We start from the raw sequence: 16,179 nt of genomic DNA on the forward strand, positions 1-16,179 counted from the left end.
CTTAAACATGAGCAAGAATGTAGCCTTCATCAAGGAGGGAGGGAGGACAACACGTGAATGTGACGAGTCTGAGTGCACGGTGCATCAAGTGAAACAGAATACAAGAAAATGCGTATTTAGTTATAGTTTTGATAAAGACGAGATCTGCAATGTTCAACCATAAAAAGCCTCCGTTGAAAAAAAATCTTTCGAGAAAGGAACTACGAAAAGAAAAGAAACTAGAAAAGAAGCAGAGGAAAATTGCATATTTTACAAATAAGAAGGCATTCAAAGAAAAAACAAAGAACGATAACGAACCAGGTAGATTTGTTAAAGTACGCAAGGGAGACACATGTGAAGTAGTAGTCACTAGAAAAAGTGCAGGTGTTACAAGAGATCAGAATAACAAATCTCAAGAATTATTAAAAGAAAATGAAAAAGAAAAACAAAAATTGAAAACCCTTCAAAGGGAAATGAAGAAACAAAGAATAAAGGCCTTAAATCAAGAGAATAAAAGGGAGGACAAGACAATCAAACAATTGGAAAAAAAGTTAAAGTTAAATAAACGTAAAAGTAAAACAGTTCCAAAAGCATTCATTGATTGTGGCTTAGATTGTATCCTTTTTTTTACTTTAAAGATTAGCATTAGTACTAGTCTGTTTTATTTGCTACTTTGAGCTTTAATTGCGACAGTAATAATCACTTTACGTTCATCATGATGATAAATTATTCCATATTATAATTCATATATTTTTCGTTCCAGTCGATGCAAGGTAATATTGTATTGTTGCTTAAGGTACATTTTAGAGGATTAGAAGCTTAAGATTGCACTTACCTGGACACTCTTACAGGAAAAAAGTTCCCAACAAAATTGATATGAGTTTAAAAAGTCAAAAATGTTCACAAACTCACAGTACAGTTCATACTTATAAATCCTTTTTTTATTAAAACTATTTACAGTGATAACAAAACTTCGCATATCACAATAAACTTAAATAATTAGAAATAAGAGAAATCGCAGTTGATGTTTTTCTTTGTTTTTATTGCAAAATTGCATTGTGTTTCTGGGACACAATGTAGAACACATATTGTGTTTTAATTCTTAATGGATATGATAATCAACCGTTCATTATCAGGATTTCTAACCTACAGCGTACAATAACTTTTTCTTAACTGTCTCTTCTTATAGATATACTTGATGTCTGTGATTCAGCAAATATTCAAGCTGCTGTTAACGCAGAGAAGAATCTTCAAGATTCTGATTCTGAGTATGAAGAGGATCTAGCTTATATAACAGGCAAAGGTACTGATCAAACGAAATCTAAAACATTAAGCTCTAAGAAAAAAACATCCACAAAAACGAACTTAGAGAATAATTTCTCTGAAGAAAGTGAAGATCAGTTACAAAGTGACTACTCGGAAGAAGAAAATGTCAGTGATGATGAAATTTCTGAAAATGACATGCAAGAGAGCCGAGCTGAGGATGTTGAAAGAACAAGTACGGTAAAAAGTCATGATAAAGTTACAAAAAACCAAAATAAGAATAAATCATTATTAATGGAATGTTCGAAAAATATCAATTCCAAGCTTAGTTCTAATAAAAAGAAAAATATGGAAAAGATTTCACCAGCTTTAGAAGATTCAAACAACTCATCGAATGAAGAAAGTGAAATATCGAGTAGAAAAAGAAAGAGGACTACTTCTGAAAGTACACTTAAAGAAAAGAAAGTTAGAAATAAAAGCGATTCAGAATCTGTAAGTGGTGATGAAAGCAAACTTGAGGATGAAATCTCAGATGATGAAGAAGAAGAAGAAGAGCAACAAGAATATTGGGAAGATATTTATGGTAGAAGAAGAGACAAATCTGGTAACATAGTTGAGGTAATTATAATCTCTGTTAATTTTATCGAGTATTTAAATTGGGTACTGGCTTCGAAACTATTTTACGGGGTTGACATCTAGTTTTTGACCTCCCTCCTCCAACCGTCTCATTGCCATAAAGTCTGTCCGCGTTCCCTTTCAGAAGTTTCATAAAGGAAGGCAACTCTTCCTAACCAAATAACCATCCCATTTAACTTTCGACACTAAAATTGATGTTTACATCAATCTTTTCAAATAGGGGTTCCAACTCTTGGCATTTGTGTCATCTTAGGCCTGCCACCCTTTTTGATCCAAAAGTCAGTCGAAAAGACTACTCTCGAAATCACAGTCTTTTTTTTTTTGTTGAGAAAATGAACTTGATGTGATCTTTTCGGCAATAATTTGTTTATCTTAGCTGAAATTTTTGCTCAGTTGAGTTTTTACATTCTAGAAAAACTTTATTTTGAGAACCAACATTATTTTCAAATTCAACTTTTAAAGACATGAATATTTTAGCAATCTATGGGAAAGTACATTCCACCACATTTAAGATCAAAATCGGACTCAGAAGACAGCAAGAAAAGAGAAGAGTTAGAAAAAATAAAAAAACAGCTCAAAGGGCTTTTGAACCGTCTTGCTGAAAATAACATGCACAGCATATCTAACCAAGTAATTATAAAACTTATTAATTTTTATGAATTTATTTTTAATTGTGATTTCAGCATCAGATTCTTTTCGAACTTTTTTTTACCCTTTCAGATTGACGAAATGTACATGAGAAATAGTCGTTATGATATGAATGAAACAATGTTGAATTTATATATAGAATCATTAATATCACATGTGCATACTCCAGAGAGATTAATAATGGAACACGCCATGCTTATTGCCATTTTACAAGCAAATGTTGGAACGGAAATTGGTACTTTTTTTTTTCTTATACGATTTTAGCGCCGAAGTAAGTAATTAGTTGATTAATTTTTTTTTTAGGTGCTTTCTTTTTGCAGAACTTGGGAAAGAAATTTAATGAATTACATTCGCAAGGGCAGGAAATAGAAAACAAAAAGCTAGACAATCTGCTTCTATTTCTGTGTCACTTGTATACATTTAAGGTATTAAGTCAAAAATTTATATATATTTTTAAATTTTGAGATGTATTTAGACATATATAATGACAAGTTTTAACAGTTTCGCATTTTTTGAAGAACAAACAATTACAGTTTACCTGATTATCTTTTCATTAAGAGAATCCATCAGGATTTCAACATTTCTTAAATACTACTCGCGATTTATTTAAATAGCTGTTTTTGATATGAAAAAAATCGTGCACAGGACTAATGGCAATTGTTCTCGTTACTTCACCTCTTAAATTCCAAATGTTTGGTTTTCAAATTTGGTTTACTTCAGAAATATAATTTTTCAATGAAAACACTAGATCTTTTGAAATTAGAATTTTATGCATAATTAAGTTGAAATACCTTTTGTTTCAAATTCTCTCTTAAAACCATTAATTTTAATTCTTAGGTTTACCACTGTGAACTTTTATACGACATTCTGGGCCGCCTATGTAATTCTTTTAAACCAAAAGATGTTGATTTGATTTTGGTCATACTTAGGAGTGTTGGATTTATGCTCAGAAAAGACGATCCATTAGCTCTTAAAGAGTTTATAATAAATGTACAAAAATTAGCGAATGAAGCTTCAGATATAAAAGATGAGTAAGTGGATCTTTTATTTAGAACAAAAGTAATGATCTACTTTTTTTCTATTTACAAATGATGAATGTTTTTTATTAACGTTTAAGCGCACGTGTGAGATTTATGCTAGAAGTGTTGCTTGGGGTCAAGAACAATAACATGAGTAAACTACCAGGATATGATCCGACGCATGCTGAACATCTTAAGAAAATTATTAAAGCTATGTTTAGAAAGGGGAATTATGTGACTGAACTCAAAATTTCGTTGGAGGATCTTATAAAAGGTTAACAAATTAAGTTGCTTTTTTTTTTTTTATTTGTTGTTATATACGAGCTGACAGAAGAGTTTAGTAAGGATTCCAGAAATTCCTTTTGTTTGCTGGATAGTTTGTTGTGAAGGTTCAAATAAATACCCAAGAAACTATTTTTATTTTTAATTGGACATCAAATTGTAAGGGGTAGATTTATTCTACCTAGGAGCCTCAACAGTTTATTGTAGTAAGTTATGACGGTAATGCTGAAGTCAGTGCCAGTCTTTTTCACGGATCTTCACCATTTAAGCAATCGCACTTTTAATAGCAGCATTTCACAATTTGCTCTTTTAACCAGTCAGAATAGACAGGAAGATATTTACCGACATCAGGCAATTATAACAAATTCAATTTTTTGAAGATATGTACAGTATGTAATATGTTAGAGGATGAAGACTTGAACCATTATTATTTTTGTTGTCCAATCTCGTATTCTGTTCCAAGGCTATTTAAGTCTTTGTAATTAAGAACTATGAACTGTCTATCCTGAATGAAACAATATTATTGGTTCCTATAAATTTAGCTTATTCTGTATCAATGATTTACAGATTTATTATTATTTTTTTATGTGTTTTTTCAGTTTCATTCTGCAAATTATTTATTTTTAAAAATTTAGTGTAAAAATTTCAATTTCATTATAATGTTTTATTTTTCACTTACGAATTTTTGTTTTACAACTTTATCTTGTTTAGTTAAAGTTAATTGCGTTGGTTTCACATGGTTGAGGTGAGAAGTGATTTATTTATTGGTACCTAGTTAAATGTTCATTTCGTTTATTGACAAAATTAGGTTGTTATTATATACATATATGTTGAGTTTAACGCATTGCTAGATGGGTATTTAATCTTATAAGCAATCAATATTATTATAATTTAATTATTGCATAATAACGAATTCTATAATCCTGTTTAAAAAGTTTATTATATTGTTAGTTGTAAATAATATGTACATTACATTCTAATATTAAATATTCGTAATAATATTGATGTAGCTGATGAAAGAGGAAGATGGTGGATTGTTGGATCGGCCTGGTCAGGACCAGCTCCACAAAATTCAGAGAAGGATGAAACCAAGAAAGTATCATTGCCAGCCTTTTCTCAAGACGTTTTAGATTTAGCTAGAAAACAGCGAATGAATACGTCTAATAGAAAGACAATTTTCTGTATATTGATGACTGCAGAGGTATGAAATTTTTGATGAACCATCACTGTAATCATTAAGTAGTATATTCTATTGATTCCACTTTATATATTTTACAGGATTATTTAGATGCTTTTGAAAAATTATTAAAACTGGGATTAAAAGGACAACCAGAACAAGAGATTGTGCATGTGTTAATTCATTGTTTGCTCAATGAAAATGCTTACAATCCTTATTATGCGCTTATAGCTGAACAGCTCTGCTTCTCTGACCGAAGACATCAGGTAACGTCTTAGATAATCAGGTGACGTAGGTAAGATATTCTGCTGCAGGAGAATTGTACGAGAATTGGTTAACAAGCAAAATGCTTTATGTTCTAAAGATCCATTGTAATTTCTTTAAATATCACTGTTTCTTCCTTCATAAATAGTTATGAATTACATCATTAACTTCGTATCAAAGAAGTTCTAGCAGCTGCACTTATAGAAGTTATTTGGTAAGACTTCATAGAATTTTCTCTTACGCGAACGCAATATCTATAAAATAGTCTCCATTACTAGGTTGCAATCGAAAGTACCAAAATGAGCTAAGAATGTTTGATTTCAAAATTTTTACATATGTATTTCGGGAGTATTTGACTAGCTTTGGTTATTTTTATGTTTTAGATACTTACTTCGTTTTTTGATCGTTCTTTTTTACGAACGATATACATACGTTACCTGTTATACAAATTTGTTTAATCGAAATTTATTTTTAAACGTCTCTCTGCATAATTTGCTGTTTTATTAACTAAAGTGACTATAGACAAATAAAATGAAAAATAAGTTGGAATTTATATAAAAAAAAATAAATAAAGAAATAAAGAAAAGTTTGCAGTGATGTCAAACATAAGTTTTACTTCAAACTGGTTTGAAAAAACAATTTTGTCTCAAAACATGTATTTTGATTTAAATTAAAATTAAATCCATCCTATAAACAAAAAACCAAATTAATCTAAAATATTAAGTAATAATCTAAACTAAACAAGAAATTTGAACGCTATTTTCATTTTTTAGTTACGGTGGATTTATATTACTTGAGTAACCTCATAATAATTTGTAAATAGACACTTTTTCATACTCGATTTCAAGGTTCCAGCAACGAAAATCTACGAGATTTCTTTTTCTTTTTTTTTTTAGAGAGGCTCGATAAAGTAAATAATTACAAATACTGAAGTTGCTGAACAATAGTGTTGGTACGTCACACAACGGTCAATCTTAAGATATAAATATTTTTCAGATGACAATCCAATATGCTGTATGGGACAGATTTAAAGAACTAACTAATCTTCAAAAGTATCAAGTAACTAACTTGGCCAAGTTTCTCGCCCATCTCTTTTTACAAAAGTCTCTTCCTATATCAGTGTTAAAAGTAAGTACTTAGTTGTTATGATTACTATGTAATGTTCTCACTTGTTGCCTTGTTCTTTATTTTCTTTTACTTATTCCATCTATTAAGTGTAGATTTTGATAAATCTTTGATTTACAACTGTCAAACATTGGGAATCATTTCTTCTCTCTTGACTGTCACTCGATACGAAGATTTACTCTTTGATGCTCTGGTACACATTCAACGCCAGAAATTCTAATATTGTGTACAAAGCGAAAAGAATCTATTTGAATGTGTCCTAAATCTTATTTGATTTCGGAACAGGTATAAATAACTAAAGACAAATGTACAACCGCAAAATCAAAGCTTCATCAAATATTCTGCAGTGACACGCTTCCTTATCTGAGTATAATCTCCTAAACATAGTTCTCCTCTCAGTCTGATAAGAGTATCAGAGCAGGAAACTAGGTTGTTTATGTAATACGATTTCAAAAGCTACAACCAACATAACATAGTTTCATATTACTAACATTTATAACCTTTGATCGTGTAAAGATTGATATTATTAATGACTTGTAAATCTTTGATATGTAACTTTTTCTGCAGGATTTAAATTCGTTGATTTATCTATTATGTTCTTTTGATGGTATTTTTCTGTTAAAGGTGGTTGAATTCGTAGAACTGGACAAGTCAGGTGTGCGCTTAATTCGCCAAGTACTAATGAGTATACTTTTACATAATGATAAAGATAGCATGTTAGAGGTTTTCAATAGGATAGCAAAACCTGCTAAATTAGCACCTTTAAGGCAAAGTTTAGCTTTATTTCTTCATCATTTTATCCTTAGAAATAAATCGATCAGTGAAAATACTACGTCCGAAGAAAAGTTACTTCAGGAAAATGTTGGACAAGTAATTAAAGTATTGAATTGTTTTTCTGAACTTTTGTAGTAAAATTGGGCATTATGAAACTTAATTTTTCGTACAAATGTAAAATGACAATACCAGATTACTTATATTTTTTTAAAGTAAAAGATATGCATAATTTTGTACACAAATATTCTAAAATTTCTAAACAAAAATAATTGAAATAATTTAGGCCAAATTTGCATAATAGTCGGTATTCTGGCCAAGTGCGTATTGTATTAATTTTTATTGTATTAATTGTATTTTTTTTTTTCTCAAAGCTATTGCTTATATTTCATTAAATATGTAAATCATAATTATTTTAAAATATGTAAATATAATAGCTTTAGTATTTTTTGTTAAGATAGTATCTTTTTATGAAGGCTTGGACCACTCATCATTTCGGAACATTGCTGTTCAACGACAACTAATTTTATTCGCTCTCGGACTATTATTAACTGGCCTCCAATTAATGGGAACCTTGTAAAACCAATTTTTAGAATAGAGAAAATGGTTAAAATTAGAAGAAAAAAACTTAATAGGATCAAATTTAAGCAGGTAGTTTGTTTTTGGTAGCTTCAAAAATTATCTTCATCTCTTTTTTATTGTTATCAATACACTTTTCGTAAACACTTTTGTTTGGGCAATTTTAGGATTTCTTCGGAAAAAGACATTTGGAATCAATGAGGAAAGAGAATAGCTCATTGGTTTAATGTTGCCAACACTTAACTCCCGTGAGGAGAACCCGGTTTCCAGTCCAGCAGCCGGTTCTTAGATTTTCTATTCTTAGGAGTCTTTTAAATACGTTAGTGTCCAGGAAAAGCTTATCTCAGGTGGTGACGCGCCATAATTAAAATTTAAAAAATCAATCCTCTCACGAATACCCAAAATTAATTATGATTATAATCTGCGGAATTGAGCATCATTTCAAATCAATCGGCATTAAAAAAGATAAAATTGCAGATATTCAGCTCAATGTTTGGTTCTTTTTTTAGTAAGGAAATTAAATTTTCATGCTCATAAGATGAGTCGCCCGGGCCTTAGAACTTCACAGCCGTAGAGTGAATACCGTGTAACTTCTTCAGGGCGCGTAGCGGATTATCTCAATCTAGCACACTCACAAAATTTAGAGAAAATCTAAGATCTAACACAGTTGCCATTAGACGTCGGCGATTTCATTTAGAAGCAGTTAATGTGCGCAATATCTTAGGCTACAGCTAGTAATAGCTAGAACTCGGCCATTCTACAATTGTAAATAAATAGTTGCCTAAATCTGCGAAAAAAAACTATATCGCTCAAGAGATGGGAAAAACATATATCACTTATGTCGCTGTAGACTTTTCTTAATAGCCAGACTCCCATCACACTTATAGAATACCGTTTTCTCGTCAGCTTTTAAATGAGCCATTAATTGAACCTCTCAAAATATGACTGCTGTAAATTTTTGTCGCAATAAACGTAGCCATATTTCCATATTAGCGAGAATAAATGTGTTACTAATAAATTAATCAGATTAATGAGGGTACAAAATAATAATAATAATAATGAGGAGAAGAGGATGCAATCCCAGAAACAGCCCTAGAGATACCTAACTTATTCACACCCTCGAGAACATTAGATTTAACTACTAGCATAGCCATAACTAACAATACCCATTCAGCGCACAAAGAAAATAAAGAAGAAGGCCCATCTTAGGATACAAAAATATTAAAGAAAAATAGGATACACATTTATTAATAATAATAAAAAATGTATTTACAATAGTTTACAAATGTACACAAAAATAAATGAATAAAAATAAATGTTTCAACGTTGGCGCCTACATACATACATTCAACAGATACGTAATAGTACTGTTTAAAGAGGACACATATACATAATAAGGGAAAATTATTAACAAAAAAACCATAGCTCCATGCAGGTAGTTACAACAAAATATACAATAATGCTCAATCCTCTAATGTTTATACTTCTCTACATATCTCCTTATTCTTGTTTCATCAAATTTAATATGGCCATTCTTGCTTTTAAAGGTAACAGCCAAATAGCCTAAATACATATGTATTTAGAAAAAAATTATTTAGATAAACCCGTGGGTCGTAACATTGGGAAGGGATTCAGAATGTAGATTATTTGTTTTTATTTTTATCGAGTCCTCAATCAGTACTAATATTCTGCTAAGTATGCAATGTGGATCGAGGAAGCAGTCTCAGGTCTACTATGAACCAATAGGTATGGAAGAAACATAGTAAAGGTTATAACGATTTGTGATAAGGGCAAGTAAAGAGCATTTTTTGATGTTAAGAAACAGTGTTTTATTTAGATTCAGTTGAGAGGGTAAAATTGAACTTTCTTAAGAGTAGATGTGTATCTATTATTTCCTGCAACCAGAACTGATTCTCCAGGCACTTTTTATGGTTTGAATTTCTTTTAGATCCTAAACATCTTGAAAAGCGTCTTAACAGTAAAAGTGCTGGTAAGTAAAACTCAAGAATACTCTTTTAAACGAAGATTTGACATATATTTTAAAGAAAATTTGGGAATTTTATTTTTTATAGAAATAGAGAAAAAAAATTGTCAAGGTTGGGTGGTTTTCAACGTTCTGCTTTTTCGTGCAGTTTTTAACGATCAACTCTTATACAACAGCCCTACCGGACAGTTTTGAAAAGGAAGACGTATAGACATCATAAAAAGAATAAAAATGTACAAACAACTAAGTGGTCAGAAAGTCACAATGAATAATATCTTTTTATGTCCATCAAGTTGGTATGACCACTTTGTTTTCTTAATAACTTTCCGAATTTAGCGGAACAAACGATGAACTTAGTAAATCGCCGGCACAAACGTGTGCAAAAGATCTTTAAAAAACTCGGTGGTGGCCATACCAACTTGACGGACGTCTTTTGGTTGATGAATACCTAAGTTGTCAGGTTTGTTTTTTGGTTTCTTGACAACGACTGCAGCAATTTACGTTAAACTTTGTACAATTACTGAACATTCATATTTTATTGTTTTTATTGAAAACTGTTTTCTGAGGCAAAATTTCAAAGCGGGTTTTGGAATGGAAGTCCAACTCTGGATATTCACTCAGCATACGGACCTTCTTTCGTTTACTTAAGATACGGCTCGATCACTGATTAAATATTAAATATAGTTTATTGCTTAACTCAAATTTCAACTTTAAAGGATATCTATCAAGCCAATTTTCGAGAATCGCCAAAATGAAGTCGTACGTATTAGATTTCTATTTTCGTCTTAAAAACTTTAGTTTCTTTTAAAAACTCAATTCCAAAGATTAATTTAGACTAAAACTAGCCTAATTAAAGGGAAAAAAATGATATTTAATAATTAGTTGGAACTATTTTATTATTAAAAGTACCGCATTGTCGTCATCCGCATGTGACGTCATAAAGTAGCCCTCAATAAATTATTTAATAAATGAATTAAAACATATTTTAAGTTTAAAAAACTTTTTTTTTAGTCTAAATTTCATGAAATTTAATCTGTCAATCAATAATAATTTTTAATAGTATTTGTAAAGCAGTGCCACATATGGTAGAACCTCATTTACATAACGGCCATTTTGTCAGTTTTACATGTGATCTCGTGCAAGTAGTACCGTAGTTGCAAAGTAAGTTCATTTTCTTAATTGAAATTGGAAATATTTCATCTAGTTTTTATTATTGTAAATGTAATAATAAAAGTGGAAGAAGATTATTTAAAAAATTATTATTTTACACAACTTTATTTAATTAAAATCGAAAAAAAGAGCTGCCTGCCAAAGTGACTTCTTCCAACAGGCATGAATTTGAGTTTTAGATAAGTATCAATGTGAATTTTGAATAAAAAAGTAATTTAACTTAAGAAAAGTTGAGTTATTTATTAAGTTCATGAAGGTTTGAATTTATCTTATTTAAAGTAATTTTGGCTATATACGTCTTTTTGTTGAAAGAAAATTTTTTGTAGTACCTTTAAACTTAATTATAAGAGTTTCATGAAATTGAGAAGAATATTTAGTAATACTTTTTTGTTATTCTTCAAACTAATTTTTACTGACATTTGTGTTTTTTTCTTATTACAGATACCAGAATCACTCTTCTTCTGTTAACTGAACAGACCACCATCACCACTCAGATCCACCTACCGCAGCAGGCCACATCTATGGATATGTAACAAAACCCGACCTACAACTATAAAGGTGGACTGGGAATTCTAAGTGGCATATTGATGATACGACGGGCGCGATTAGTTTGTTGTTAATAACAGACAAAACCCTTATATTGACACCATATCTGTCTTCAACAATCACACAATGTACCAACATATCACAATACATTCAAGCATAAAATCACTATATTTAGTAGCATTCGAATAATCAAAAAGTGGTCCTTGAATAATTCCATTTTTATTTCTAAACTGTGGTACAGTTGGTTTAAAGCAGATATATTTTTGTTGGTATCAAGAGGTAGAAGTCAACGGATAGGTTGAAGTATTTGATGAGGAACCATCCTGTCCAACCAAGACATTATACCCAAAATTTGTGAAACGAAAACAGGACCAAAGAGAATGGCAATTTATATCTAATTATAAGTGTTAATGAGTTGAAAAGGTTATAACACTTGATTAACAGTCCAACTCAAATCTTAACGTGTATGCTTATGCTGGATCTAGGACGAGTATATCACTTCACTTTAATAAAAATAAAATTTAGGCCTCAAATCGAAATATGTAGACTTCAGGTGTTAGTTATTCAATTTTTAGTTTGAAATTAGAATCGGGCTACAGACTTCGATAATAATGAAACGTGCAATCACAAAGATGCGATAAAATAATACATTTAAAACATTTTCTCTTTATTCAGTTATGGGGAAGTTAATGATTAATTATTCACAGAACTCAATTTCAAAAGTTTCGGTTCAACAGAAGGTAAACTGACTTGAATTTTATGGATGGATTTAGGCTTTTCGTAATTTTTAATTAGGCTTCCAACTTAATTATGATTCCTTAGAAGCATTATCCTCAAGGAGACTTGAAGGCATCTGAGGTGTCTTAACTAAGTTGTTAGACTATACTTATATTATTCTAAGATATTTGAGCGAATTATCAAAATATCAAACCATCAATAAACAAAAAACTGAAGAGTCTCCCGAAGGCAATTTTGTGGATATAGGAATTCATTTTGAAGCCTCTTCTGATCCTTCCGAAGTAACTACTCAACTAGTTGGTAACTATCAAAAGAGAGCTAACTCATCCACGATATCCTGTTTTCTAATTACCGCAACCAAGAACCAATTGCAAACAACCAGGTAGCGCCTCTTTTGCGTCCACATTCTTGACGATCTGCTTTTCCATTATCAATCACCCCTTCATCAAGCCTCTGCTGTGGATTTCCAGGTTTAGTGCTGGTTTCAAACTCTTCCTCTACATCTCTTTTCCTGAAAAAGAACACCAGTCTTTCTACTATGCATTCAGTTACGACTATTCTTCGCTCCCACTGAATCCACGCATTACTTCACCAACCATCTTCAATGATAAGCATTTCTGTGCAGGATAACTAGGGCTCTTTTTTGATGAATCTTGCCAAAGAAATAACCCACCTGTTTTATTCAATGGATAGATCTACAACTCGCTTTTTACTTGCAAACAGCTTCTCTAACATTATCTAAGTCTACTTCTTCCATCAGATGAGAGCTAATTTTGGCATCGATACTCTTCGCAAACAATTTACTCTTGACTCCTAAAAAACCTATGAATCAGCAAACTTATTTTCTACTTGTCTGGAGAGCCTCTCGTTTCGGGCCAGGGATAATTCAAGTTTGATGTTTTTGCATAAATCACCATTAGTCGTAAAATTTCGATTTTTCTTCAATAATTTTGGATCGTTTGACATGTTTTTTGTTTCCAAACCTCACCTTCAAAACAATGCTTTTAATGAGTTATGAGGTTTGTTTCAAAATTAATACTTTATTTTAGGATCTGTAATTCAGAAGTGTTTTTAAAAAAATCAAAGTTAACTATAGCAACACTCAAATGCACTGAATATTAGTCTGCTTGTACTCCAAATAAGGCGTTCTTCTCTCATTATCCCCAAATCACCGAGCAGTTTGTTATAAGTGTAAACGATTATTCCAATAATCACGCTGATGGAAAGAACAGTTTTTAGCTTACAAGGAATGCTATGTAGTGCTAGAATTTGGACATTATCAATGCTTCTTTTGAGCAGTACATTAACCGAACTTTTACAAAATAACAAAATGGCTATACAGGAAGTAAAAAGGTTTAAGATTATAAAGATTAAATTTCTAAGTTCTGACTAGGCATTACAATACATAAAATGGAGGTGATCTTTTCAGCAATAAGCCAAAATTATAATTGCTTTCAGAATAAAAGTTCAATCTTTTGTTTTAAATGTTAAACCGTACAGCATATTTTTTGTTTTCTATTTGTCATCTTAAATTAGAGGAAGAAGTCTTAAATTTCATTTTTCATTAATCAATCCAACAAAGGTTCATTGACTTATGGGCACTAATAGAACGTATTTTAGCTATTTCTCACCCCACATTGTTAAGCAGGAACCAAGGTATGTAAAAGATTTACTCAATTTCAAACCCAGTTTTATGATATTGAGCCAGGTAGAAGTACAACTTTTTTGAAACATCTCAGTGGAATAAGTTGGATTCCATCTCTCATCATTCAACATTAGAGCTTTGTATCCATCGCTTCCGAAACGTAACTAATAGCTTGCAAGTAAATTAAGATCAATTTCGATAAAATCTAATTTAATTATTTCTAGTAATATAATCCGACAACTTCCGATATTTTTAAAGATAAATAATTTTAAGATGTCAAGAAATTTAGTTCCTTGAAGGAGTAAAATACTTTATTCCAAAAATGTTTAATAAAAAAATAATGTTAACTATTACTCCTTGCAGCAATCCAGATGTAACATATAACTAGATCATTTTTAATCTGGTGGTAAAAAAGTGCTCAGATAATTTCAGAAATCTTATCTGTTTTACACTCTCCATCAAACAAATATTGTCAGGATTCCAAATCTCTTCCATTAATTCGAAAACATGATCCCATTTTTTTTGTGAGTTTTAAAGAATTGAATAAGCAAATTTGTGGTGACCATGTTTATATTTAAATATGTATTATGTTGTCAACATACTTTTAAATACATTTTTCTATAACTACACGGAAACAACAATCATCCACATTTCATAGTCTACGCTACGAAATTCCAATACATTTTTTTAATACTGCTAACAATACAGGGACCTGTATTGAGGTAACTGCAGAAGTTGGACTGCAGCCAGCCTGAGTCACCTCGATACAGGGACTTCGTTAGAATTAACAAAAAAATGATATTGGATTATTAGCTAAAGGATAGAAATAGAAGTTGTTTGTTGTTAGGAATTTAGAAAAATGAATATGTACTACCTTTAATTCAGTTCTAGGCCGAAAACATTATTTTCGGAATCGTATTTGTAGATTTAATGGAAAATTTTGAATCTGAAGTCCAAAACAAAGTGATCGAGTTTGTTGGTGAGAGTAAAATATAATTGAAATTATCAGTGCCATTTTGTTTTTTTTTGCTGTCAGCGATCTCCGAAAATTATCTGCTAATCGGATATTTGGTATCTATGAGAAGTTATAGTAAATTTTTTTAATTGACCTTTTTTGGAATTGTGTAGGGTGTATTCATTTTTCAAGGAACTGTAAATGATCTAATAACATGCGGTTACTGTAGCTCAATATGGGCTGATGCCCAAACAAATCTAGTTTCTTTGCAAATATTGATTTTGACATGAAGTCTTCTTTTATCTATCCGGGAATTTAATAGTATTAATTGTAATTAAAATAGATCTGTATTTATTCGGATGCTTTTGTTACTATGGTAGCAGATGGGATAAAAATAAGTTTTACAAGCTTTATTTAGAAATATGGTGAGAGATGAATCATCCTGCTCCATTGGTGTGTAAAAATTGGAAATTGGATCTCTGCTGACTCTATTTAAAAATCAATTGAACTGGGTTTCTAAATTGAAAATCTTTTGTTAACTTAGGTTTCTCTCAAATGTGGGTTAAGAATGGCGCTTTAACAGTAATGATGAGTTAACAAAAACGAAGTCTTTTTTATAACTTATCATGATCTGATTTACCGCTTTATATGTTGTCATAAGACTGTGTGAACCTCGTCTGAGATTGAATATAAAAGATAATGAAAATAAGAAATCTCTCTAAAACTGGGTCTTCACCGAAAACGGCGGTTCCCGAACGTTCGAACTATCGGTTTCGACATCGCCGTGACGCTTCAAATAATTTCGAATACGATTAGCTTCGATCTTTTTGTAAATCAAACGCTAGCTCGTCGATCGTATATTCCGAAAAAAAATTAAAGGCAGCCCCGGCTACAAAACCGTTTTACACCGTTCTGCGATCTTCCGTTCCGTACTCCGCGTAAGTTCGTGTGTTCTCATAGACCCAGCGTAAGAAGACATATAGGAAAAATTGCTGTTCAGTTTTTATTTAAGAGAAATGCTACTTGCTTTATTCTGATTTTGATTATCAATTTTGGTTTAAATATGTAAAAAAAAAAGATCACTCCTAGTATTTTTGTGTTCGATTGGTGCTGTTCATTCAGTCTATAAACCTTTTTACATATTCAAACTGAAAGCCTCCAGGACACACCCTTTTTTCTGAAATGTACATAATTTAATATATGTACTTAGGTTTGGAATTTGAGTTATGTAGTATTTTTACCCTTATAGTCTCTTTATTGCGCGTGTTTATTGATAAAGTTCATATTTTGGACTATACAAAGAAAGCTTTATTAATGGCCACATTTAAGACTTCAGATTTAGATCCCTTTTAGCAAAATATTGATCTCTAACTACGTGTTATGTGGGAATAATCGTTT

General features: G+C 31.0%; 1 protein-coding gene across 1 annotated transcript; it reads left to right on the top strand.

Annotated features, from left to right (window-relative positions):
- Positions 1 to 10: 10 nt before the first annotated feature.
- LOC141458509 (nucleolar MIF4G domain-containing protein 1 homolog) lies at positions 11 to 7,491 on the top strand. The gene is made up of 11 exons (XM_074136582.1): positions 11 to 594; positions 1,169 to 1,860; positions 2,356 to 2,508; positions 2,599 to 2,761; positions 2,830 to 2,951; positions 3,364 to 3,557; positions 3,644 to 3,819; positions 4,838 to 5,028; positions 5,106 to 5,270; positions 6,265 to 6,396; positions 7,018 to 7,491. The coding sequence occupies exons 1-11, from the start codon at positions 150 to 152 to the stop codon at positions 7,300 to 7,302; spliced, it is 2,718 nt and encodes a 905-aa protein (XP_073992683.1). The 5' UTR covers positions 11 to 149; the 3' UTR covers positions 7,303 to 7,491.
- Positions 7,492 to 16,179: the final 8,688 nt, after the last annotated feature.

The sequence above is a fragment of the Rhodnius prolixus genome, unplaced genomic scaffold, assembly GCF_049639745.1.
Source record: "Rhodnius prolixus isolate KJV_2025 unplaced genomic scaffold, Rpr scaffold_5, whole genome shotgun sequence".
Taxonomy (NCBI): Eukaryota; Metazoa; Arthropoda; class Insecta; order Hemiptera; family Reduviidae; genus Rhodnius; species Rhodnius prolixus.

Bases quoted from the DNA above. Each gene is read 5' to 3' on its own strand.
- LOC141458509 (XM_074136582.1), top strand. From the start codon at position 150: ATGTTCAACCATAAAAAGCCTCCGTTGAAAAAAAATCTTTCGAGAAAG. The intron at 595-1,168 runs GTATCCTTTTTT...CTCTTCTTATAG, and splicing joins CATTGATTGTGGCTTAGATT to ATATACTTGATGTCTGTGAT. The intron at 2,952-3,363 runs GTATTAAGTCAA...TTTAATTCTTAG, and splicing joins GTCACTTGTATACATTTAAG to GTTTACCACTGTGAACTTTT.